The 27,699-nt window shown below is 36.2% G+C and overlaps 1 protein-coding gene across 1 annotated transcript; it reads right to left on the minus strand.

Annotated features, from left to right (window-relative positions):
• On the minus strand, positions 1-26,843 carry LOC115450741 (DNA-binding protein D-ETS-6). The gene is made up of 6 exons (XM_030178839.2): positions 26,731-26,843; positions 21,978-22,120; positions 21,401-21,536; positions 2,002-2,111; positions 808-954; positions 1-573 (listed from the first exon to the last, which is right to left on the minus strand). The coding sequence occupies exons 1-6, from the start codon at positions 26,795-26,797 to the stop codon at positions 382-384; spliced, it is 795 nt and encodes a 264-aa protein (XP_030034699.2). The 5' UTR covers positions 26,798-26,843; the 3' UTR covers positions 1-381.
• Between the last annotated feature and the right edge of the window lie 856 nt (positions 26,844-27,699).

The raw sequence follows: 27,699 nt of genomic DNA on the forward strand, positions 1-27,699 counted from the left end.
AAAAGTTTATAACGCGGGCGGAGCCGCGAGCAAAAGCTAGTTTTAAGAATAAATGCAAACATTTTTCATATTTATCTATGAACTTCACAAATCCATTTCATTTATATGAATATTTTGATTTTATGATACACTTTTAGGAAAAAATATTGTTCTTCTAAATCTTGCATGAATAATCACAGATCAGTTAAATATACAATTTGAATACTAATTATGGAAATATTACACAAAAAAATAGTGTTTCTTAAATGTAATGTTTAAAGAGCGGATAATTTGAGACAACTGCATTTCTAGGCAGAGAAATGTACTCACAGATACAATTGTCACTTAACTTCTCCATGGAGTGTAAGTATTCTGTTGATTTTTCCTAAGTGTAATAGATGTTCACTGCGTGGTGGCGGGCGGCTGCGAGTGTCCGTTGTTGTGCGGCGAGGGGTGCGGGGGCGGTGGTGCGGGGGAGTGCGCGGGGGGCGGCGTCAGGTAGTGCCAGTAGGGCGGCGCGTCGGCCGCCTGCGCCTGGCACGCCGCCGTCAGGCCCGCCCAGCTGAACCGATACGCGTACCGCTTGCCATGCACCTGCCAGAGGACAACATAAGGACTGAGTTTTTTCTTTTTATTGTAAACATTAAGATTAGCAGATAAGGATATTTGACACAAAGTCACTGAATAGGTTTAAGTTTTATTTGCGCCGCTCTTTTTCTATTCCTATGAGTATCAAAATTGCCCGTACAGATTTTGTGATTATTGTCACCTCAGACTTGAATGATGACAATAACTATATAAGGAAAGGAGTTCAGTTAATCATCACACCTTGCTCATGATATTCTTGTCGTAGTAGTACCGCAGCGCTCTGGACAGTTTGTCGTAGTTCATGTTGGGTTTCTGCTTGCGTCGGCCCCAGCGTCGAGCCACCTCGTCGGGATCGGACAGGCGGAACTCACCATCTCCGGGAGGACCCTGGGAATAGATTAAGAACTCAGGGTTGGTGTCTCACGTCTGGATAGAAACTGAAGAGCTAAGGACTAATGATCTTTTTGTTGGATATTTTAGACCTTTTGTAAACATGTTAATTCAATATGTATTTTCTAGATCTGTGAAGCTAAAATAAGGGCTTTGTTTGATGTTAATTGGCCGCACACAATTAATAGATAGAGAATGAAACTATAAAGAAAGTTTAAATATTGTGAATAAAAATATGGCTAAGAAATAGCTTGTCGTTCTTGCTCTCGCAACGTTAAATCTAGGAGAACAAGTTACATATAGAGCTACATGGCTGTCTTTTGTATTTAATAAGTAGATGCTCTTTTGTTTTGATGATTCATCCTTTGTAAAGAAAGTATTGTTTACAATAACATTATTAATTATATCCGATACGATTTCACAATAACCGTGTGTAGAATGATAATGCATGCGTGACACTCATGAGCCGTCTGTTATCAGCACGCGCTTCACCTTCAGATATAGATGATAGCAGCGTGTGACACAATCTCGATTAAATCTCGGGGACAAATGTTAAGTATGATGCTTACTGGTAAATGGATGGAATGTGCATTTTTCTAACTAGTTGTAAATTGTCATTTTCTGTTCTTGACACTATAGGGCGGAATTGAATAGTAATGTTATACCGGGACTTATTATTGTATAAATGAAAATTAATGAAGATATAAGCACCTTTGGCAAGTAACTAGGCTATTGCTAACTGGTCTTATCACCCTCCCACCGTATAATAACAGTATTATAACTTGTGTACAAATACAATTTGATCACAAACTGTTTTGGAATGTGTGAGATCTAATCGCTAAGCTAAAATGGTTGTTATCGTGACGCCGTAGTCAAGATGCTTATCTATAATCTACAACGCTAAAAATAGAAAATAGAAAAATAATGGGAATGTCGCATACTATCGATAAGATATAACGTATGCGTTACCGATTGGAGAAAAATATTTTCGCTGCGGCTGTGAGTTACTATAGTAATAATATGGTATATTTATATTGCACTGACCTCCCAACAGATCCCAGGCGCTCCTGACGCCAGCTCCTCCAGCAGGAACTGCCACAGCTGCACCTGACCGCCGCTGGTGCGGGCGCAGCCGCTCAGCGCCGTGTACCCATCTGCAGGCAATAACATTGTGTCATGACAAATTATAATTATTATTGGTTACTAGCTTTTGCTCGCTACTTCGGCCGCGTGAAGTTTTCCGGGATAAAAGTCCCGCTGTTTATTTTCCCGAGAGAAAAAGTAGCCTATACCTTCCCAGAGACTTAAACTATCTCCATACCAAATTTCATTAAAAAATCTTGTGAGTAGATTTTGAGCATATCGATAACATACAGACAGACAGAAAAGGGGACTTTTTTTATATGTAGTCTATAAATATAATTGATAGATAGATCTATCTGTATTGTTTTGACCACAGAATACCTATAGAATGGTACGACGTTATTATACTGCCTGGGTGGCGCAGTTGTACCTATTGCGGAAGATAGACTGTTCGATGCCCGGGTCAGGTAAAGTGATATTGGGTATTTTCAGTTCAGTATCTCCCCGAAATCTGGAATTGTATCCGTTAAATAACAACAGGCTATAACAAGGAACTCCCTATAACAGGGAATTAACTTCACACTTATCGGTCAATTATAAAATATGATGTAAAAGTCGGTAGTTAATTACCTTTTAAAGTAATAAAAATAGCAAAACTTAATGTGTTATATGATTATAATAATAATTGTTCAATAATTAACAAGACCCTGTCATTTGCAGAGTATAAAATAAGCCCATTACTCAACTTGGAGGTTTTAAATGAGTTTAAACGTCGGCATAGCAACTGGAATTCATTAATATTAAAATACAAATATATTGTGTAGTTCTCCCCGAAGCCTACCGTGGTAGAAGTGGTGGAAGCGCGCGTGCTCACCCCGACTGAGCCACAGCATCGCAGCGACTCGCGGCGCATCACACGCACATTACAGACTGAACCACTCACTCACTGTTTCTTAATTATCGTTTTATATTTGAGGTATTTTTTAAATGTTTTTTATTCTTCTTGATTATTTATATAATTTACCGTATTTTTACGACACTTTTTAAATTAATTTTAAGTACGTTTTTGGTTAGTTATATTATTATATTCTTATTACAATAGTTTCAATAAGAAATACTTGCATAGTTTTTTTTTATTTTTAGAGTACACCACAAGTCCAAAGTATTATATAATTTAAAAAAAAAAAGGAATTTGTCGAGACTGCGCCGGATATGCGGCCGGATACACGACCGGAAGCGGACGAGTGGCGGCGGAAACCGCGTGACGGCCGCACCCTCGCCCCCACCCTCACACCCCTCCCGCACCGCACAGACTTACGGACCTCTCGTGTCTGTCCAATGAACAATGCCCTTGTCCTTTTGAAAGAAAACCAGGAGTTCGCTATTCCCTGACTCTATATTTTGCTGTACGGACAATGTGTTTTATCCTAGTTTCCAATACTGTAATATGTTTTTTTGCAACAGAATAAGGGAAATATTATGTAGTCGCGATTTCATTCAGCACACATCACGCCTGTCCATAAAACTATTTGTATATTTAGGATATGCAATTGTTAAAAAATACTTTTCAGGAATGGTAAACTTTTTCTTTAATATTTTCAATATTGCATTCAATATGATCTGTAACTTTAATATTATATTAAGCAATACAGAGAAAGTTACGTTATAAATAATAATAAACAAAAGCAATCATTAAACACTAGACCGCAATGAATCAGTGCAAAGATCAAGCACAGTAATAACATCAACACGATCCCCTCAGACAGAGGCTTAGCGTGTCTCCCGGCTGGAGTTATTGGTGTCACGCGGCGCCGCTCGCGAGGGTGGCTTACCGCGCCCTGCTCGGCACCATGCTGGCTTGCCACTGCTAATATTAAGCATTTGCATAGCGAGGATTATGCTTATTTTATTAAAATGTAAACTCCGTAATACACGATATATTTATTTGCGAAAATATCTGATGAAAATACCATACACTTTAGTGGCTTTTCACTAAAATTCTTAGACATCTTGGGCATGCTAGTTCTATCATAATTTTCCTTCATCATTAAAGCGAATTATGATCTATACCAAGATCTCCTCCTCCTCTTAAAGTATCGGTCCGGTTCTGTATAAATCTTTCATCTATAATAATCTATGTTACTGTTGAGTGGTATAGGCTTTTTTTGTAACGGGAACGGCCAAATGCAGGTAGAATCACGAGTTAAAACTACCTAGAAATTAATGGCGAAGATCCATATAACCCTATTCCTGTCGATTCGCCTTTCGTAATTTATGTTAAATCTAATTATCATTAGAACGATTTTCAAACTGCGTTTATGTATATTGGTAACTATATTATGTTGTTTCCGGTTTCCTTTCGGAAAATTTCAACCTTCGCCACTGCTAACAATACAGACGAAAATGCTAGAGACCTCACTATCATTCACAGGGCTCGATAACAACCTTGCATTTATTAACATCTAACTTCACGGTTTATATATCGAAATAAACAAAATGTCTAACATACGCGTAAACATTAGAAATCATTATCACGCTTTATTGTTTTTGGTCTACAGTAATGTTATATCTCAGACTCCAGCACCTAATGAAACCCGTGGAGATTCCATAATGCATGCGGCATGCATTATGCATAGTCCCCCGCCGCGAGCGACCCTCGCCGCCACCCGAGCGATGGTATCATAGCTGACGGCTATTACACACTTTATCTACCGGATTAGACCTTATTGAATTATTTGATCGTATGATTTCGGCATTTATAGTGACATCGTAGGCATCAAAGTTGTATAAAGTTTGGTCCGAGGCCGTGAACTATGAAGTATAATTATTCGCAAAAAATTATTGAAAATAATTTGTCCATATATCGAAAGACATAAAAAGAAATATCTTCACAAATTGACACGTTTCTTTAATGCTAGTAGACCGCGGAAAAGGTAACGCTCACCCTCTATAAAGTAGAAGGTGGTTTAGAAATTGATGTTAGTATGTAAAACTAAAACGGTGGTTTTTTTATCTCAAGCCCTTTACTTAGTACAAAATGTAATGGAGCACATTAATTTATTTTGACATCCAAAAATCAACATGAACAAATATCCATTAATAATGTGTCGGCAAGAAACCTCGAAAGTCTTGAATATAATCGATTCTGAGAAGGCTCTATTGAAAACTTGCGATTTCCGATCATGTGGTTACGAGATATCACTTTATCCTTTTGATAAATTATAGAACCGTTTCAAAATGCACGAAACCTTAGATATAGCCTTTGGTTAAACCGCTATGTGGTTTGCTAGGCCTAAAACGTGAATAAGTTAACGTAAAAAGATTTCTCCACTAAGTATGTGTGTAGTTCCTGTCATGCTTAACATTTTTGTTAGCTAAATCAGTGTAAACTTTACTCCTCATAAACTATCACAATGGTCAGTTAATTTCGTCGAGAATTACTTAGAAGCGGGTAAATGTATTTCTTGGCGTGTTAGGTACAATTTGATTCATAGATACGGAACGCGTATTTAAAACACAACGGAATCAAAATTCTGTATCTAAAATTGGGAGCAAAATCAAATGATGTGCTTTGTATGTTTTGTGTTCGTAAACCATTTAATTCTGAACGCAAAACCACGATGTTGAGAATACAGAACCTAGTTTACATGACAGTGTATATCTTCGACTCCATGTATTATTTTGTGCCTAAATGATATAATGGTTAGGTCATCATAATAATAACATCATCTCTATATTATACACTGTCCCATTGCTGGGCACGGATCTCTTCCACTACTGAGAGGGATTAGGCCTTAGTCCACCACGCTGGCTTAGTGTCGATTAGCAGACTTCACATACCCTCAAAATTCTCATAGAGAACTTCTCAGATATGCACGTTTCCTCACGATGTTTTCCTTCGCCGTTAAAGCAAGTAATAATAAACAAAGAATACTCACATAATTTTAGAAAAGTCAGTGGTGCGTGCCCTCAGTTTCGAACCTACTTTGTCTCGGCAGTCCGTTCCACTCCCAACTACGCTATCGCCGCTTTGTAATATAGTACTTTTTCATTATTATACACACAAATCTGGTCTGTGTCGAAAATTCATAAAAAATATATAAAATAGGCAGGTACACAAATTTTCACCAATTTCAAACAAACATCAAGTTAATGTAAACTGAATTAAATTCTCAACGTATGTAAAAACAACTTCATTGCATCCGTTCCGTCCATAAGTAAACACACAAAGCCGCCATTTGCGTCACCTACGCCATAAGCTTTCGAAATTTTCACGAGTTGAAAACCCACGGCCATTTCTCCGAAACTATTAATCACAAGGTTTATCGAATTAGTTGTGGGTTCAATTTTATATCATAATAAAGTGTAATTAATTGGCTATGATCGTAAAGGCTTGGCCGTACTATGGTAGCACTGCGAGACCCACGTACTGTAAAATATAGCTGTTGCGGCGTCCAATTCGTGGAAATGGGATCTGGTACAAAAGCAATGTGGTGGCGGAGTCATTATTAAAAAATATAATTAGGTCAATCTTTTTTAAGACGAAGGCCGGATGTATTAAAAAGGTCATGAACATAGTGTTAGAAAAAAACGGAATGAAGTGGAGTTGCCGGCTTTTAAGCAGAAAGCTGGTATCATGCTGGTTATCATATCCTAGTTTTATATGACGATAGTTACATTATTAGGGACTACCTTAATAATTCCCATTCTACTTTTGGGCAATCAAGCACAAAAATAGTCGTCAGTTAACGTCGAACATATGATTACATTGAATTTCAAATGATCCTACAGGTCATAATAGTTTATCAATATAATGGCCACAAATCGAATCACATGCCAACGTTTTTACCAAATAATACAGCGAGAGAATTCCTACATTGATTACCGAGAGTATTTCGCTCTACATGCCATTTATTTTAGTAAGATTTATTTATAAAATACTCTATGAATAATAATAAACATTTTTATCTTTTTAATTAACTTAATATCAATATATGAATCGAAATCGGTTATGATCTTTATTTATTGATGACAATATCAGCAATAAATAATAAAGTTTATAACCGCTAAGTTTTCATTACGTACATTTCCTAATAAAACAATATCACACCAGAGCGTACAAAATCCGGTTTGTTAATTTAATTTTGATACTTTGCTCGGATTTAATTTATGTAAATTCAATGAAAAATCACACAAACGCTAGCATCATGAACAAATATAATCATAAAACGCATATATCTTAATCAATCAGCAGATAAAACAAATCCCACTAAGACCTAACTCGTGGCAAACACATTAATTGCTGTCGTTAAACAAGGCACAGCATGATTGCATGTTTTTGTGAAGCGATAATATTTCTCTTGTCCGCCATCGCTTATAACTTGGCCGGTGGGTTCCCACAAGAGGCGGAGACTTGAGAGGTGGGGCCGAGCGCTCCTCCCACTGTGGGACGAGGGGGCAGGCTCCGGGCTCCTCCAGATGCCATCATAGTGAGTGCCATGTTAGGAACTACGAGGAAAACTTACAATGGAAATTCACAAGGCAGTGATATGCCGATGCCGTGCGAAGTATGTAAGTGAATTCAATGTTTATTAACGGTTCATTAAAAATGTAGAATGAGGTTGTCTCCCATTCACATTTTAATGTAATAATTATAAAAAAAAATGAAATTGGTTTGACGGACATTACTATCGTCTTATTGGATTAGCGGTTGCTTTTGAATTATGACCCGTAAGGTTGTAGATTTTAATTTCCAGATTGAGCATTAAAAATGTGTGCTTTATTCAAAATCTCAGGAGTTACTCCATATTTCCTTTATGCCCGTTGCCTAATATAATAGGCTTGGTTACTTATACTTACTTCTACCCACACTCTTGAAATTAAACGTCGTGATAATTCGAAGGATATTTAACGAGAAACTAATTAAGGCAGTATATAATGTCATTCTCAGTGTGACAACCGAACTGGAATATAGTAGAAATTTTGTTATTCAAAGTTCTATGTTGCGTTTGTACTACTTATTATCAGTTGTCGACTTACAACTCAGCCACCTTTGTATTCCTTTTATTATAAAAAATTATAGCTCCAGTATTTCTCCCCGTCCTAGAGTGTCTTTTACGAGGGCAGAAGTCAGCTATCATAGTTAAAAGTAAATATTTATTTGGTAAGTTATAACTGTTGTAAACGCACAACACGTTCTCCAATCAAATGCTATGGGGAATTCCGTACAAGTTCCGTTAAGCTCTATTGCCGTCCCAATACGAAAATTATTTACCTGATGAAGTCTAATAAACTTTTGTAAGTCTGTAGTTCATTCTGCAACTCATTGGTATATCGATATTACAAGTAACAAAAGCAGTTAATTCTATAAATAAAAACTCTACATTCAATATGACTAATATTTCTCGTGAAATGTGATTAAGGCAGTAGGTACATCAGACGAACCGATATGAAAAAAATACGTCTTATATATTCCGGCAATAAAAATTATCAAAATTTTAATAATTAAATAGATACAAGAAACGAATTTGCGATAGAGATTTTGCGAGCATATAGGTAATATTACATACGCTCTAATAAGTAATAAGTGATCTTGCTGAGATTTCATTTTGTGGATGCCAGAATGACGCATGGAAAATTTGTGTACTTATATTTAAATAATATATTTTTGAGCATTTAAATAAATTGATTGAAGCGGCGTGCTGCTATTATTAGGAATAATTTAGAAATAAATTATACGTCTAACTTCTAGTAAAAAAAATATAATTACACATGTGAAAGAACTCAGGCGAATAGCTGGTGCCCTGGTTGCACCTCGGACTAACCCTTCGAGGATAAAGGCGTGATGTGTGTATATATACTTACTAACTGAGGTTATTCAAACATTGTAATATTGAATCTCACTAAATAGTAAGACCTGTCAATGAATATTCTTCAATCGTGGTTGTACCGTACTAACTCAAAAGTTTTTTCATTGAGACCTCTACGAGCAAATATGAATCAGACTCTATCCAATCTTGGAATGTCCGTTCCAAACATAATAAGCACTCACTATACTTAATACTTACATACGTTTACAAGTTGTTTTAAAGTTTACACGTAAATGTGTAGTCTCGCCCAAGGCGCGGCGTTCTCAGTGAAGTGAAGGAGGTGCTTACAGGCTATGCAAATAGAAGACACAAACTGGTTGAAACAGTGACAATATAATATAGTTAATTGTAGAGTAGTGAAATCCTAGCAGAATCTAAACTCCGTCTGACACGAAGGAATCTGGTTTGTTCCCATGTACGAGTAGTTACTTGTATTCATTGTGCATTATCGCTTGTTTTAATGAAGAAGGAAAACATTGTAGGAAATTAACCAACATTCCACATATTATATTGTATAGCAATATAGAACGTATGTAAAGTCTACCAACTTGCAGGGCAACAGGTCGACGTAATTGTGTCAACTGGCGGTGGTAATGTAGATCAATTAACACTGTGTGGATCCCACTGCAATAGGCGCCAGGAGGGGGACGGAACTGCAATCTACACACTATAGTAGGTCGTACTTAACATCATTATTTATTTTTTTAATAATAGGTATTTTTATATGCTAAATCATAATAAAACATCTGTGGTTGATAGTTCCCATAGTCATTTAGTTATTTTTATTGTGATTTGTTACGGACAGGAGGTTGCACGTGCATCCCCTTGAACCCACCTCCCGGCGCCCATGTCTGCAACAATGGTAACTATCGACTACAGAAGCTTTTTATGATAAGGCATTTTCAAAATCCCGCGCTATTTGTATTTGATAAAATAAATCTTAATTATATTATGTAATATAGTCAGTGCGTAGATGCAAATGCACCTCTCATGCCTACTGCGCTTATTATCAGGAGCAATGACGTCATTTTTCGTGCTCATTTAGAAAAACATAGCGAGGACTTAATTAATGCCCAAAGCCTCCTAAAACAAGCTCGTAACCAGTAGGACAGTATACACTAAAGGCCCCATATTTATAAATCGTCTCCTAACGTGACTAACTCGACTGTGAAAATAACGGACCTTTCCTTCATTACAAAACTACATACAACGTGAAAGCGGTGAAGCCTATAATTCATATGAAATGTAGGTTCACACGGCCCCGCGCAGGCACAAGCGGCTTCGGTCGGATTCCTCCTGCATGAATCAGTGGCGGTCCATGCGGCCGGTCCGCGCACTCGCTCGCGCATGTTACCGCATAGTTTCATGTGTTATATAATAAGAAGGTGAGAGACGGCGATTTGCGCGACTTGGGATAATGAACGCGTCGAAACTTGTTGAGATTATTGATTTAGTACTACATATTTCTTTACTGTGGGTAAACTATAATCATTTCTATGTTTACACAGATGTTAGACATCAAAATGAAACTATTTATCGGATTTTACAGCAGTTGTTTTATTTTATAATTTTTTCTCGGCATTGCATAGACTTTGCAGCCTTCACTGTCACGTGGCGGGCTGAGTCGTCGGAACAGGCAAAGCTACAATATCTACCTGCATTTTACAATTATACAATTTTAGCTGTAGACGGTCCGAACTACGCAAAATGAATCACATGACAGTGTCTTGAAGTCTAGCAGACGGCCTTTTGGGTTCCATTTTAATTAATCGTAGAACAGGATCTCAGGATTATACAAGCTTCTAACTATCTGCTTTAGTAAAATCTGGATGTTTTTTAATTTCAATATTCTCGTGAATCATCCAAGGCAGGAATCGATGTTCTTTGGCAAGGATTTATTACTAGCTTTTAATGATATATCTATCAGCGGAAAAAATCTTATTAAAAATCGGTTAGGCCATTGCCGAGATTTAAAGTAGTCCCCTTTAACGCGTAATGAACAATTACATCGTCATAAATGATCCTCCGGGCTCATATTTATGAAGAGGTGTTAAGGAGTGTCAGTTCAAGTTCGCGAGAGAGGCCATGCCCCCGCCCATTCAATACATTCAGTTGCAAATGGCGCCCCCTGTCGTGATAAATGAACTCCGACCCGTCGCGTCTCGGTGTCAAGTACGGGCTTATGGTGGGAGGGGTGGGGGTCTTCGTTAAAGTAGTATACGCTATAGAACTTGGCACGAACCTTTGAAGTATAAGTGTATATTTTAAAAGAACATTATCGAGTTCATTTAATACTTGATTCATTGTAAATAAAATAATTATAACCAAAACTATTAAATTACAAAGCATTGCAAAGCGCTCATTAAACTGCGAAATTTTACTTTACCTTTATTTCATTCAACATATAACGGCTGTGTCACTAAAGACTTCTCCAGGGGGTAGCTACTTTACATTTCTGCGGGTTTATAACTCTCATGGTGACTGAGAGCGAGCTCATCGCCGCATTGTGCACAATTTCAATATCAATTCAAACTCAAAATTTTGCTACATCTGGGAGTCGAATCCAAAACCCTAATCACAGCCTAAGTACGCTGCCGGTACATCAAGAATGCTTAGCTTCGTTTTAAATGCATAATTACGCTGTCTATAATTGCTTTTGCATAGATGAGGAAAAAGACACCAGTTAATACCTCCATAGCCATACATACTTGAGTTTACGACAGACATGCGTAGTAGTACTTTACATATTTGTAATGCATGGACACGTCATTTGTGGTAATTATTGTGAGCACTAGACTGATACTGTTACATCATTATTTTTTCTTGTTTAAGCGTAAGAGTACTTGTACTATGACGAGTCCAATTAACTCTGTGTTTGTCGAGGCTATGGAAATAATTAAGAGAAACAGAAAGTAGGATATCAATATTACGGCGTGTTTTTCATATAATGAAATGAAAATAAAAACTTGAAAATCTTGCGGTGTTCTAGATGTATTCTTGATTTAAGAAGGGTATCTAAAATTATGCGAGGGCTCAAAGTAGACCAGGACAAATATCGTCATTTTTTTACAACACAATAAAATTTGATTTAAAATTTAAATTATATTGATGACAAACAGGTATTCAGATATATTTGTCATGCTGTATAAAGTCCGCCTATGGTATGAGTCAGTTGAAACTGTACGTTTTAAAAACACCCATGAAGACGTTACAGACTCGCTCTTGCTTTGATTCTTCAACTACATTTAACGTACTTTAAAGTAAGGATAGTGCGCCACAATTTCTCAACCATGTAGCGGAGTGGATTTGACATAGTTTCTGCGTATAACGGACCGCTTGCCTGACTTCAACTCCCTTAAAAGTAATTTTGAAATATGGTACAAAAACACATTAGAGTTTTACCCATATACACTTCCTTTACATAGATAACACTCAAGAACATACGACTCTTCTGGGATGTTTAGTTGTAAAAAATTGGCAGTGATTTGTTATACCTGAAAGATGAGGTACATTTGTTTTCTGCTATAAAAAGTAATCTTCCCAGTAGTTCAAAAACGATGCGTCTCGTAAATAATTTATTAAACCATATGCCCAAAATTGAACTGAATCTGATATTAAAGCTAATGGGCGGCGATGGCTCACTAACACATAATCCAATCTTTTGTCGGCCTTTCGTAAAGGAACCAACATGGCTGCTTACAAACGAGGGCAATAGGGAAGGCGGAGCTCGGTCCACCGTTTACCCAATTTAGCACTTTGTAATACGGATGGAGTATAATTTATTTGTGGCAACGTGTCGAGGCGCCGCGGCGACGCAAGTACGACCTCCAAGCGCGTTCTTAGAAACGCGTCTAGTCTCTTACAACTTATTATTCACTATTTCCTGTTGGTACATTTATCTTTGTAGATCTTGGGATGAAGGAGGCTCAATCAAATTAATTATCTTTTTCGAAGCAGGAAGAGGTGGGTTGCTGAAATGATCGCAAAGCGCAGGTAAGCGGTATAAGGTTTTCGTAAATAATGCAACAACCTGCATTATGTGCCTGTAATTACAGGGAGATCAATAGACTAAACTGACAGGGAGGCTCGTGGTAACAACAGTATAGACCATTTATTGGTTAATACAAATAAATAGTGTAAAACAAAAAAGGGTAAACAAAAACATCTAGCAGTTATTTATAGATCCAGTAGCATTTAAGTACTAAAGGTGACCTGACCCGACCTTGCCGAATGTCCTTTACAAACAAAGCATTATATGTGGGTGTGTCCTCGCGCGCGACGGCCAATACCGCGTGTGCACAGACCGCCATACATTACACTTGTTTATAGTTATTACATACTGCCAAACAGAAGAGTAGGTCGAGCAGGACGTGTTGTGTTACAGATATTTTTGATTTAGTTTATATTTCTTGAATAGGATGTAAAAAAATGCGAATAAGACGGAAAATTCTTGCGTTTATTTAACCTTTATAAGTGATGATCCACCATAGGGAAATATAAATATCTATATAGGAATAGGCTCTCCTATTGATGAAATCCTCTCCATTAAAAAAGTGAAAAAAAAACCTATTGTTCGATTTGATAATTTTTCTGTTGCCTACCTCACGTCAATCTGGGGAGTTAAAACTTAGTAGATCGCATAATGAGACTTAACATAGTGCCACGCACCGTGTGGTATACGCCCACGTTATTGTCACTCTGTTTACTTCGACAAAGCTACACAATGACTGGACCTTGTATGGCCTTTCAGTTGTAAAAAAAAGTAAACTAATTATAGTTACCAAATCTTGACAAATTAAACTCATCATGTTACATCCAGGATCTAGTCAGAGCGTTAGTCAAATAGTTACTGTTAACAGTTGACTCATTGGAACCATTGAGACGCCGCTGAGCTCTGACACATCACGAGGCGCCCAGCGTCACTACTCTGCCGCCAGAATTATGAAGCACTCGTGATGAGTGTTTTTTTTTATTATTTAACAAAAGGCATAGCACAGAACACAATCATTATAAAGAATACTTAAGCACTAAATTACATTAAGACTACATTGTATTCCTTAAACCAGCTATACTCTAAGTGTGTTCCGCGGAACCCTAGGGTTCCGTGATACCTCTGTCGGGGTTCCGCAAGAATTTAGAAAAAAAATCAAAACACCTCTCTCAATAATAATTAGTAACTGTGACATTGTACTTTTATTATGCTGATTAATAAAAAATACACTTATAAAAACAATTGTTTTATTGTAGGGTTCCATCAAGTATTTTGCTTCCCAAAAGGGTTCAGTCATTTAAAAAGTTTGAGAACCACTGCCTTAAACCTGTGCTTAACTATTTTACAAATGACAAGCTGATAACTCCTCGATAAATGGTAAGTAACAGTACATATTAATATCACACTGAACTTTAGAAGGACTGGATAAAACTCTACTACGTAAGTTAGCGTGAGATAGTCATGATTCTATATAACACTGGCGTTTATGTACTTCAAATTGCTTCGCAGTAGTGTTTGAACACTGGTGCGTGATAAATTGAACATAGAGAAACCGACTTCTTGCCATATGTCATTTTTATAGGCGACATTTTTTAAGGATTTGGAAATTGGATTTTTGTGTCTACAATTATTTGTAAGACTGTATAAACTCTTTAGCCAAGTTGCTTATTCACATATTAGCGAAACAGTGGTCAGAGTATTTCAACACTACCCTATGGAATCGGGATAAAACGTGGCTCTACTGGTTGGCTATATATTTTAACATATGTGCAGGATTGTCATGAGAAGCTACACACGTGCGATTGTATCTAAAGATAGAGAGGAACTCTCCCACGAGGCCTACCGTCGGCGCCAGTGACGATGGCTACACCGAAAATTGAAACTAAGTAACGAAGTACAAAAATGTAGAGACAGATTAATCATCACAATATTTTGAGAATAAATTACTTTTTAGTTACAATTTTATAAGTACAAGCAAATAGATGTATACATGTTATAATGTATATTATAATATAATTAATAGGGATGTGTATAGAGATGTGTACATTACAATAACACTACAGATTACTATAAGAATGTGATAAGAATTTATAGGCTGAGAAAAAATACTTTCATATAATTTGGCTTTTCATAATAACTTGCACCGTTGCTGGAGATGGGACTCTACAATTGCCCGTGCTTTTTGTTGACTACTCTGATAATAAGGTTACTCTTTGAAGAAATAATTTATATCATAAATTATTGTGATTTGTATTGGGCTATCGAAGTCGGTACAAGTGCGCAGCCACTTTGTTCTTGGTGAGTTATTTCACGGAAAAAATAGCATAGAGCGAGATGAACCGGAATAATGTGAATCACAGTTCCGAGTAAATATTTGAGTCACTTCCGCACCGTCACGTGTATGCCCATTGCCCAAACTGGCACGAAAACACTGAGTAATCGCGGTAGAAAGCGCACGTGTACTAACTACTACGCGTGTGTACCACGCTCACACCACGTGGCGTAGTTCATTACTAGGCTTGAGAATAATCAGTAACACAGTCCATCAACATTTTCATTGGTTATCTCGAGATATCCTTTCTAGGTAGTAGGTTTATTCCGCCACTTTGTATATTCTGGCGTATAAATCTAACAATTACAAACAAAAATGAGACAATAAATAGTCTTAGTGATAGATATCAGAAATTGGGAATAACTTTCAGGCTCCATTTCTTTGATATGACTATGGCAGGTCAATATTGCTTTTAGTCAATAATGTCGAAACGTCCTTCCTTATGGATGATATTTTTAAAATTCATATTTATTATACCATATGCTTGTAATAGCATTATGCCGTATACTATTTTACAGAAGAAAAATCAATTCATTGTTATTGAGAATTGATTTTGCAAGATTTTTTGTTGCAGTGAAAGGTCCCACAAAGTCAGCAAATCGGTGACAGCGCATTCAATTTATAGCATATCAGATCAGTGTTGCTCCATGCAAGTGAGTTATGTGGGCCGTTGTGTCGCGAGAGCCTTTTGTCATGTAACAAGCTGCGACTTACGTTTGAGGAAAACTATTATCAATTTACCAATTGCTAGTCATACTAGAGAGTGAAAAAACATCAGAAATTATTACATTTTGTTCTGTCTTGTTATCTAAAATTAAACTTTGTTTTACTTTTATTGGAATTATGTTATCAAATTTACTGTTACAAAACGCTATCAACAGAGTTAATATTTTATAATAACTCCATTCCGAATTATGACAAAAAACTTTTTGATTACTAACGCTCCATTTCAATGTACGCATATTATCTCTTTTTTTAATCACATACGCAAACAGCCATGTTTCCCTGCTAATTACTTATTGAATAAATGAATGTTGATTATTAAAATACTTAAATAGACCAAATAGCAAAATAGCCACTGTGTCATCCGATTATAATTGCTTGACATCGCTCACGTACAACGAGCTAGAACACTAGAGAAATCGTGGGTGCGTTGATGACCATAAGATATGAGATTAGGAGAAGATATATTTTGGATGTCGCTCGATAATTGATGTGAACAGTTGAGTGACGAACGCGGCGGACACGTTGTTTTCCACGGTTTCCCGCGGGCGTCGCATGCCTCGCGCGTTTGGCGCGTTCACAACGGTTACTCAGCCCGCCAGCACGAGCCGCCACTGATTCACAATACTGCTGCCGAATTAATATTCGGACACTTGCTCATTTGCATTCCGCACATTTTTGATGTTGTATTGGCTCTTTTAAATTATAATGCAAACGTACTAATAGATAATAGAGCTTATGATGACAACACACAAATTTGTCATGCAACAACATAGCGAGCACTATTATTATTTGATTTAGCTATTTACATAAGCTCACGCGTATATCAACAAAGGAGTTGGCAAAGGTGTAAACAGTGCGCTCACTGTACACTGTAAATTATTTGCGTCACGTGTTACCAATAAGAGCAAGCCTATTATAGAAGATATGGAATGCTTTCATTCCTAAGTAGATCAAATATGTTTTTAAATCGATAAAGTACACATAGATTCTTCATAGGATTTTTCAACCTGGGAATACAATACATCTAATTTACAACATAACCGAACGGTTGAGCGATTATTAAGAGCAAAGAGTTGATCGGTATTTCGACCAAACTTTAAACAATCTGATCTGAAATCTGGCATCCGTAGGAATGCTGGAGCGAATCCATATTTTTCTTTAGAAATAATTAAATCTTTTACGGTAACTACCTTGAACATGAACCCATAGGGACCGGTTTCAGTAGTAATGCAAAATAAAATAACAAAGCTGGATGGCCACCTGTTTGGTTCCACGATCAAATTCGATACAGCTGTAACAATTCGTACACAATAATCTACACTTTCCCCTGAAAGTTAGCTATCGCTACTTTTCCTAAAGAGTTAATAATAGCCTGTATCTACAATATCATCTAGTAAAATGCATTTAGGGTGAAAGTTTTCTTTCTCATAAAATCACTTGCAAAGATCTCATTGTCGTAAATGAGACTTGTATAATATCTCTATAATCCTGTGTATTCCCCCGAGTCCCAGCGTGATAGTCCAGCGAAAGTGATTTTGGGGTAATAGCATCGCTTTGCAGAGGGCATCACGGAATAGAAAATGAGTCATACATATAAATAGAATATTTATCAGATCAAGTGCTTAATTAACATTATCTATTGCAACCTAATTATTTGAAGTATACGGGCATTATCTGCAGATATTTTTATATTGTTATAGCAACAATGTGTCATATTTGCGATAGGATTTTAATTCTCATATACGGGTGCAAGATAACAATGTAACTCGTCTCTTTGTTTTTAAATAATGCGAATCATTCAATTCTTTACAGGTATATAGATAAGAAATAATATTTAAGCAATAATTGTAGATAATTTGTATCGTAAACGTATTAGCTTACATAATAATCTATGTCATAATACGTGTAGAAAAAACATTGAAACCCTTTTTAAGCATATTGCACGCACGGAGGTGAGGAGTGATTTGGTATAATTGAAGTTCAAATAAAGAAGTCTCCTAAAATGAAATTTATATGTACTAGTACAGGATCCCTGGTACACTTTTCATCGTTTATTACTATCAAGCTGATTTTTCGTGAGTAGTCTAGTCTAGCGTCTAGTCAAAAGCTACCTTTTGACTAGACGCCAAAGTTTTTACCTTACAGTAATTTGGTAAATGGTAGCTTAATAGGGGTAGCAAGGATAAAATATGTTGATTTGACGAATTTCAAAAAATATTACTAACCGAATTTTTCTTTGTTAATTATCGAGATAATTCTCTAAACAACGTGAAAAAATATTTGTCCTACAAAATATAAGGTTTCGTTAGGGAGTCTCCCCTCTGTAACATGTATCATAAACAAGGTCATGAAAAATAATTACTAACCAGCAATTTTTTTTTATTGGTTAGCTAACATTTGCATAGCTTACTACTCACATTGTTTGTGTTTTCAATTTACTCCATTAACAGTCGGAGAGTTCGGTTATGTTCGGAAATACTCGATTGTTTTCGAGAATGCCTGTAAATTAAATTATCAATTGCCATTCAATATATTTTATATTGCATAGAAAAATAATTTATGTACTTAATTTCTTCATGATTTAAATTTATATTCTTATATAACTATATTTTACTAAGAATTAATTTAATGTAAGTTCAATTTTCAATCGTTTCATTTCATTTCATTTTGTATACCCAAAAGTACTAATCTTGTAGGACTAATAAAACATACCTTTTTTTGTAGGACATTGTTTTATTTGGATGACAAATATGTGAGTGGTAAGCTAAGCAAATGTTGGCTAACCAATAAAAAAAAATTGCTGGTTAGTAATTATTTTTCATGACCTTGTCTATGATACATGTTGGAGAGAGGGGACTCCCTAATCAAACCTTATATTTTGTAGGACAAATATTTTTTCACGTTATTTAGATAATTATCTCGATAATTAACAAAGAAAAATTCGGTTAGTAATAAATTTTTAAAATTCGTCAAATTAACATATTTTATCCTTGCTACGCCTATTAAGCTACCATTTACCAACATTACTGTAAGGAAAAAACTTGGGCGTCCATTCAAAAGGTAGCTACTCTACGCTGATAGTAATAAACGATTAAAAGTGTTCCAGGGATCCTGTACTATACTATATTCATTACAAATATATACAATTCGACTATCGGTTTTCAACCACTGGACGACCATTAGTTGTTATTATTATGCAAGTATTTGTACTTTGAATTATCAACTAACTTATCATTATATATTAAGTCAGCAAAAATAATATCATTATATTTTTTACATTTTACTAATCAGTAGGCGGTAAATGTTTTTGCCACTTATACAGAAGTAACAATCTGCATCATAATTACGGATGAGAAACACCGAACAGTTCGCGTCATGCGGCGCAGCATAGCAGCACGATCGCTGACCCTGCCGCCACATGGAGCGGGCCAGGCGTGCGCGGTGCCATTTACGACCTTATCACAGCGAATCAATTTAGATTACAATTTTATATATTTTTCCTCATTGATTATTTTTTTATTGTGATAAAAAGTCAATGAACTCGAAACTGTAAGTATTTACTATACTTTAAGAAACTATCTCGTATTTACCATACTGTAATATCATTCGTGGATATCGGAATGAGGCATGCTAAAGACTTCATCAAAGTTTTACTGTGACTAAATATTAAAGTACAATAGGAAATTTATTGCAAATGCCAACTGGTTATAATATCTTATTTAGTCAGGCCGGCTGGGTCATCTACTGTACTGAATTAAAGAGTGAATAATCAAAGTCAATTATTCGGTTACATAGATACAACGAAAAACGTTATTATCAAAGTTTCATTTCGTAGAAAATTGTTGAGTCAGTAACCGTGAGAGATGAATGGAACGCACGCGGCGCCGTGAGATGACTCAACCACGTCCATTCATTAGTTTTGGCGCGTATTTTTGTTTATATTGAACGACGATAGATGGCGCTATATCGTAAAAATATTTTTACCTTTTGATCTTTTTTTAATTATCCATTTCTTATGTCTATCTCATATTGGTTCTATTATAATTGTCTAAATATTATTATAATGGTCCGAAAATCATTATAATTCCTTTGTAAAGAATTTGAAGATACATAATAATTTAATATTGAGATCGTTGAGATTTTTTGGCTAAATTGTTGAATCATAATGTGAAACATGTCACAATTACTCACATCGGAATTGAAGAGAACAAATCCCACAACACTAGCACAAAGAGTTTCTAAATTTAATGAATAATATGGATTTAGGATAGGAAATCATATTTAATGCTAATTAATGATAACATTGGTTTTTCATTCCCTAAATTTCATTATAACATAGTACTTACCTACCTACTATTAAACTATGAATAGTCTATTAATAATATCGTGGCCTCAAGCAGGCGGTATTGGAATTTGACCTGGTCCCGCCGGTCTTATCCGAGTGGGTAGCTTTTGTTTTGTCTGATTACAATTGGCGATAGGACCAAGACCAGTAAGGTTGATTTCCCATCCGGAATTTATATTTAGTAAAACCTTACAGCCTTATGTAAAATAGTCAATAATGGATAAGTTTTTTTTAGTTTAAACAACTAACAAAAATTAAGAGACAGATAGTTAATAAACTATTTAAGGTTCTAATGTGGTTTTAACAGGTATATTATATTATATGAAGTAGGTTTAAGTATAATATTCTTATAAAATACAGTCCAAAACCTTGGGAGTATATCGTATGTACTGAGTAATAATAATATCATCTAGATACTAGTATAAGAAATCTGAGGTGACGAACGAATGAATCAGCCGGTTGCGACAGGCTGCGCCAGTAGACCAGAACACACTCGGCATTTCGTAGAACACAACCCCACTTAGTTATGTAATATCAAACACATCTCGACTCTTTGAGGTAAATTATTTCTTTTTATTGTCTACTTCAAAAAATGGTTATTGACAACTAGACAAGCAATAGTTTCATCAGTGGGTTTAGCAACATGAAATATGCTGATCCCACTTTGAAGTAAGCTATTAGTAGGTGAAAGTAGATTTTTTCATAATGGACATAGAGAAGTATTTAACTGCGTGCGTTACAATTAACAGTATCTGTCCAAAAAAATATACTTTAAAATATTTAAGTTTAAGACATAAGAAAACCTGCTGACTGCCTGTACCTACCAGAATATTCGCCGAATGTGTGACATTACAAAGCTCATCACATAACTCGAGATCCCTAGATAAACCTAAAAAGCCCTGTCTGAGCAAATTCAAAATATAAGAATCAATCGTAGGATAAATACATATAAGAGCAGAAGAAAGTTCATGAAAATATTCTGTAAAGAGGCAAATTTTCACATCAACTGAAGAATCATGGGTTAAGTTATGGCTAAAATTATTATGGGGGATATTAAAAAGCTATAAAACGCACTAAGAAGATATAGAGCTACTCACGGTAGTCAGCGGGCGCGCTGGAGGACGCCTGGTGCTCGGGCAGAGGCGGCGGCGGCGGCTGGCCCGTGGCGCTGGCGTGTGCGTGCAACAGGTACGCGTGGTAGATGCGCGCCGCTGCCTCGTCACCGTTGCACACCTACATACATACAACATACAATTGTTAGGGTCTATGCACTCAACGTTTTTAAACTTTATTCTCTATGACAGTGTAAACTTGTAACACGGCCGTGTTAGGTTATCTTCGTGAAATGCTATTCTAATTTCATTGGTCACAAACGCTATGAGGCCGTTACGTGCTTGTTATGGACTGTCAAAATAATGTGTGTCGTAGGGAATCAGGGCCCAGATGAGGTGCTTCAAATGCAACTGTATCATTGACTAAACGTAGCTTCACACTGAGGACGCACAAAAAGCGCGCATATTAAAACTCGCGTCTTTAGTTTTCTTAATAATTGACGTATACATGAGGTCTTATCGTCAATTGTGCAACTACCCTACTTTATTTGATTATTCTTTTCGACGAGATGATCGGGCTGCTGGTCAGAGCTGGTGAATAATGAACGGAATGTATAATGACCTGCAGCCAGTTGTCAGCGGTGAGCGCGAGCAGAGCGGCGCCGGAGTCGGGCAGTAGGTGCCGCCGTGGCGCCTGCACGCGGAACGTGCGCGCCACCCACCGCACGCACCGCACCACGTCCGAACGATCCCATTTCTCAGGATCTGCACAAAGTATAAACCATTTATTTAAATAATTATCGCAATAATAACAAAACTCTCACTTAGATTATTGTTATATGGTGCCGTGGATTGGAAAGAGCCAGAACATTATAGACTGTGTACTCTAGTGAAGCGTGTCGACATTAAAAATGGGCATCCGATCCAGTGTTGGACCGGAAAGACAATGGAGCAACATTACCAATAGTGTCCTGGGTTACATTACATTAGATTGCAGTATAAACTACAAAGGTAGGACCCGCTACCGTATTATTATTGGGTGTAGCACAAATCTCCCAAACTCAGTCTGGATACATATTTGCGCTGTCAAACACTTATTCGAGAAAGCTCAGCCGAATCAAGCTACAGCAGGCTTTAACAACGCGGTAACTAGAGACATTGATGGCCAGGAACTCTCGGTAAGTGCCACTAGAATTTGAAATATCATTCTTAATATGCTCATTATTACTATTGTTCTGAATACTGGGATGCAACGACTAATATCAGTTGACACTAGACAGCGCGGTGAGAGCTATTTGAATGATTCATGAGTCATTTCATAGCGAGCATGACATTCTATCACTACAGAAAATATACAGGTGATTTTTGGCCACTTGAGATAACATATGAGTCAGTGATAGCAATTGTGCTGCGTATAGCGAGTTCAGTTTATTCTGTAATCAAAATATATTATGATAATTGTTATCGATTCCGTTGAATTGTTTTCATAGTATATTCATTTAAATGTTGCATGACAGTGTACATTTTAGAACTAATATCCTCACTGTCAATACGGTCTACATATATGTATCGAATGCTTATCGAATAAATACTGTTCAAATAAACATAAACAAATAATCAAGCTCGAAATATTTAACGTCCTTAAATAAGGTAACTATGTATAAGGAAAATGACAAATATATACAAACACATTAAAATCATACTTATAATTGATTGCAAATATTTTTGTAGGAAAATATAATTATTTTACTATCGTAATTGCGAGGAAACTGGTCCGCATGCTCTATTAAATATTTACACATCAATGAAAATTTAAATTCCATACTAAATAAATGAAATAAAAAAATGTGATATGTACCAATACAGGGGTACACAAAATTTTGTTTTGTAGGATCACTAATACACTATTGTAGAAAAGTGGATGTATGAATTTTCAAAAACTCAGATTAAAAATATTAGAAACCTATTTTTCAAACTTACGATAAGATGAATAATAAGTAACTGGCATATTATATTATGATTTAATTCTTTAACTCAACAAATGAGATAGGTATTTCTCTTTTTGAATAACCTTTGTTAGAGGAGTTTTGAAGTGAGTAATTAGAGAAGTTCTACAAACGCGAAACGACAAGCAAAAAAATATAAGAAAGTGTGCGAATAATAAATAAATGTAATAAATTTAAATAATAATAAATAAATATGACCTTTGCGAAACATTATCGTGGTTGTTATCTGCGTCACAGGACGGGTATTTCTCAAACCCCGATATTTTCCGGGATCGTGATGTGACTCATGCCAGGGTTTTATGGTGTTTATGACAAACCAACGGTCACAGTCAATAGAATGAGAATCCACGCCAAAAGAGCGTGATGCGAGCTATTTACGAAAACGTAGAAATCTTTTTTTATTGCGAGGGAACCGCTTCGATTATCATCAGCGGTACCCTGCGAGCAGTATACAGGTAATCTGCTGGCTTAGCAACCACAGCGGCACCGTTGGAGAGTAAGGAAGGAAATGGGGAAAGAAGGAGAGGTGGAAAATGGGAATTTCTAGGATAAGCGCAGAGGAAAAAGGGGAAAATTTTCGGACCCTTTCAGGCCTCAATATGTTATTCAACCAAGAAGTACATACACACTGCACCATGTGCTTCCGTCCGTGATTAATATTTCCTCATGTAACCGTGTAGTGTAGAGGATCGTATATCACTGTTTGGATTTAAAGGGAAGAAAGAACTACGGATCTTATGTCCTAACTGGCATTTGCCCGGGGAGCCCGCGCGAATGAATTTTCCCGGGACAAAAGCCCAGCTATATATTTTTCTTCCCAGGGTCTCAAACTATGTCCATAGCGAATATCATCAAAAGCCTTTGGGGAGTTTTTGAATTTGTCGCGTTCAGATATGCAAACGCGGCGGGGGACTTTTATAATACGTAAGGATATTAGATTTAATTAATGATCAATCTCGGATACACGGCATACAGGATTCGGCAATGACAGTAGCGGCGTAGGGCCACACTAACCACGATACGTTACCATTAGCGATTGGCGATTTGGCTTCTCAGCTATACAATTTTTTATTTCGTTAATTTTAAGGCTTACAATACATTGACGATAGTCGATTTAGCCAGTTATTAATTTAATGAATTTAGTTTCTCGCAAGCTGTATCTTCTAAAATAATATTAAGGTTTATATGAAAAATAAAACATTGAATATTTATTAATTATAAGACATATACAAGCATTACCAGATCACCCGCGGGATATTGAAAATTCAAATGAGACGAATTAGACTTTGTCCTTTTTATCTATCAACGTTTATTTTTGATGTTATACTATGTGCTTTGTTGTATCACTTATTAAGAGCATTACGAGCAAATTTAATATCAACCAAGGAGATAATATCGCCAGAATGATACCGAACTAGACGCAGCAAAATATCAATATGATATGAACCGCATCGCTCGTAGAGTGTAGCGTGCGTTGTGGCCTTATCGAATTATCAATTTTTGTCGTAAAATAACACATTAAGAGCATTTTTATGGGAAGTTTACATCAAGCTACACTAGAATAATTAAAATACGCATTAAGACGATACGGTTTACGATGGGAGTCAGGCACAGCCTCTGCTTTCATTTAGCGCCTGCTAGATAAAATTTACCTCTTAAAAGTTCGTTTACACCGATTTGAATGTCGTTAAACTTGTTCTAATATGATAATATTGTACCTAGTGTTAACGAGTCATTGTGGGATATGGCGACGCGTCATGGTCCTTTGATTATGCCTAGACTAAACTCATCAATATAAAAGTCAGTATCTAAAAGTAGCAAGGATTCTGATATCTTTACTAGATATATACCGACTGACCCAGGACGAACAGCTATAACTATCTCTTGGCGTTAGAAAACATTAAGACTATTTCCACTTTACGTTCAATGAGCGATATCCAGTCTTTTAACTCAATAAACCTGGCTACGAATTTTCTAGAGTAAGATGACATGGGACAAGCCAGAATCATATTATAAAATCGACGAATCAATACTTCCACATAAGTATTATATTATTGGTATTGTTGTATTGGCTGCATATTTTTGTCAGACAGGGTAGAAAGATTATTGTTATGAATACACTTCACTGGCTTACTATTACAATGTTCTACGTAATTTTTTTATGATGTTGTAAAAATGGGATTTAAAATTATCATGATGTACAAAATTTTAAAGACAATAATTCATAGTTCCTCCTTTAGTTATCTTTCGGGATTGTTTATTTATTTTTTTTACTAAAAATGGAAATGAAGAAAAACATCTTTACTTCGCATGTTAGGTAGCCTTGTATTTATAGGTTATATTTGTTTAATTGAAGTTAGATAGATACCTTAGCTAACTAACTAGATACAACTTTTTAACATAATCTAGACTGGATGTAAATCTACAATTTTTTTACAAATCTTGTTGCTATCAAGTAATACAAATGAGAAAAATCTATGGTTCCTGGACATGCCTCTAAAAACTTTTATGTTTACAGAATTTTAATACAATTCACAATAAAAGACATAGCCTAAACATCATACAGCATATGGACGATTACACTTAGTTAATTACTAAGTTAGACAATTATAGTAAAAACTATAAAACATCTAAGAAAGTAAATCAATTTCATTTAACTTGTGGTTTACTATAATAAAAATAGGTCGTGTACGATTTATCATTAGGTTTTCCCAAAATTGATGAAAATACAGCGTATGAAGATCTACATATTCTGATAATATAGATCGTAAAGAATTTTTGTAGAAATTAAAACAATTAAGAACAATAATATTGATATGAGGGCTAAGTATAAGAATTCCAATTTGAAAATACGCGACTACAATAACCTAAGTGTTTAGGCCTATTGACCCGCTTGCAAAATTTTTAAAAGTAGACACTTTTACGTCATATTGACTTCCCAACAAAATAAGAGCCCTAGGTTATAAATCATATGTAATATATTGCACTTTTAGTTAATTAGATCTGAATTCCTCTTTATATTATTTTGTTTACAGCATTTTGAGGCCAAAATTTTACCGGCATAACCTCCATCATGATCACGCAACTAATGACCCGTATTGCGTAGTATTAACACTTTCTTTTATGTAAGTATATATGGCATTAAACAGGAACATGACCATGATCTTTGCAATAATTTGAGAAAACATATCTATCCCTATCAAACAAATTCTAATACAATCTCATTTCGTGCCCATTATGTATCCTGGCAGCGCAGTGGCACTCCTGCACCTTATTAGCGTAAAAGGATATCAAAAGCACATCCTGCACAGCACAATCCTGGACAGCACACAGGGGCACAACACAGATCACATCACAAACACTGCGTACCGGCGGGGACGGTCGCGTCGCCGGAGTCGGAGTCCTCGTCGGAGTCTGCCGGCGAGCGCGACTCCATGCAGGCATCGTGGGGAGCCAGGGTTGTCTCCTCGGTGAAAGACGGAGAGCTACTAGGGCCGGCGCGCCGACACCGTGCGGTTTTTTATTCGCGGGCGCGCGTCATCGGCGTGACGTAGATATTCGTCAGCGTGCAGCAGGAAAACGCTTTCTGGGAAGCTGCGATGGCTTGCGACACTCGATGCACCGACTGCGCGCAGGCAGGTGCCAGCTGCCTCCTACAACTGGTTTTCAGATGTTGCTCTTGTTTCAATAGTTAAATCCCGGGTATTCAGCATAATATGTTTTATAAGTTTCTTTTGTGATGTCAGTATGTGAAGCAAATATTTGCGAATAGATTGATGTTGCAGTGAGTTGGTGGTTGTTTATTACAACAATTAAGAAGTTTGCTGAAAACTAAGTACCTGTAGGAACTTACTGAGGATTCTAGGTTACAGTATTTATTATTAGTATTTTTAGGTTCGATCGTTTTGACGATATGAGTATTTTATTTGTCGGTTAAAATGGTTTTGAATTGTATTATAATATTATCTTATCAATGATGTAATACGATAGGTACTTACATATTTGATAATCATTGAATAATGACAGACAATTGTATAATCCGAAATCTGAACGTTACGTAGTAAAACATGAGTCTTTATAAAATTAATACTATTTGCTTTTTATAAATTATATGTCTAGATAGAGCGGCGCGCTTCTATTAGTAAACAAATAGTCATCGTTTATAAGCTAGATATGCGTGACAACTGCGTCATATTGACGTCATCTTGTCTGATTATTATTTTGTAACTACTCTAATAACAAAGATATTATTAAATTACGATATATACACATATATAAATTCGGGTAACAACAGGTGTGAACGTAGTGGGAGCTCGAAGCGCTCTGATCGCGAGGAGG

Source organism: Manduca sexta, chromosome 24 (genome assembly GCF_014839805.1).
Source record: "Manduca sexta isolate Smith_Timp_Sample1 chromosome 24, JHU_Msex_v1.0, whole genome shotgun sequence".
Classification (NCBI taxonomy): Eukaryota; Metazoa; Arthropoda; class Insecta; order Lepidoptera; family Sphingidae; genus Manduca; species Manduca sexta.

Coding starts and splice junctions, on each gene's coding strand:
- LOC115450741 (XM_030178839.2), bottom strand. CDS start 26,797: ATGGAGTCGCGCTCGCCGGCAGACTCCGACGAGGACTCCGACTCCGGC. Junction 21,537..21,977: donor CCGCTGACAACTGGCTGCAG/GTCATTATACAT, acceptor GTATGTATGTAG/GTGTGCAACGGTGACGAGGC. Junction 574..807: donor ACAAGAATATCATGAGCAAG/GTGTGATGATTA, acceptor GTCCTCTGGCAG/GTGCATGGCAAGCGGTACGC.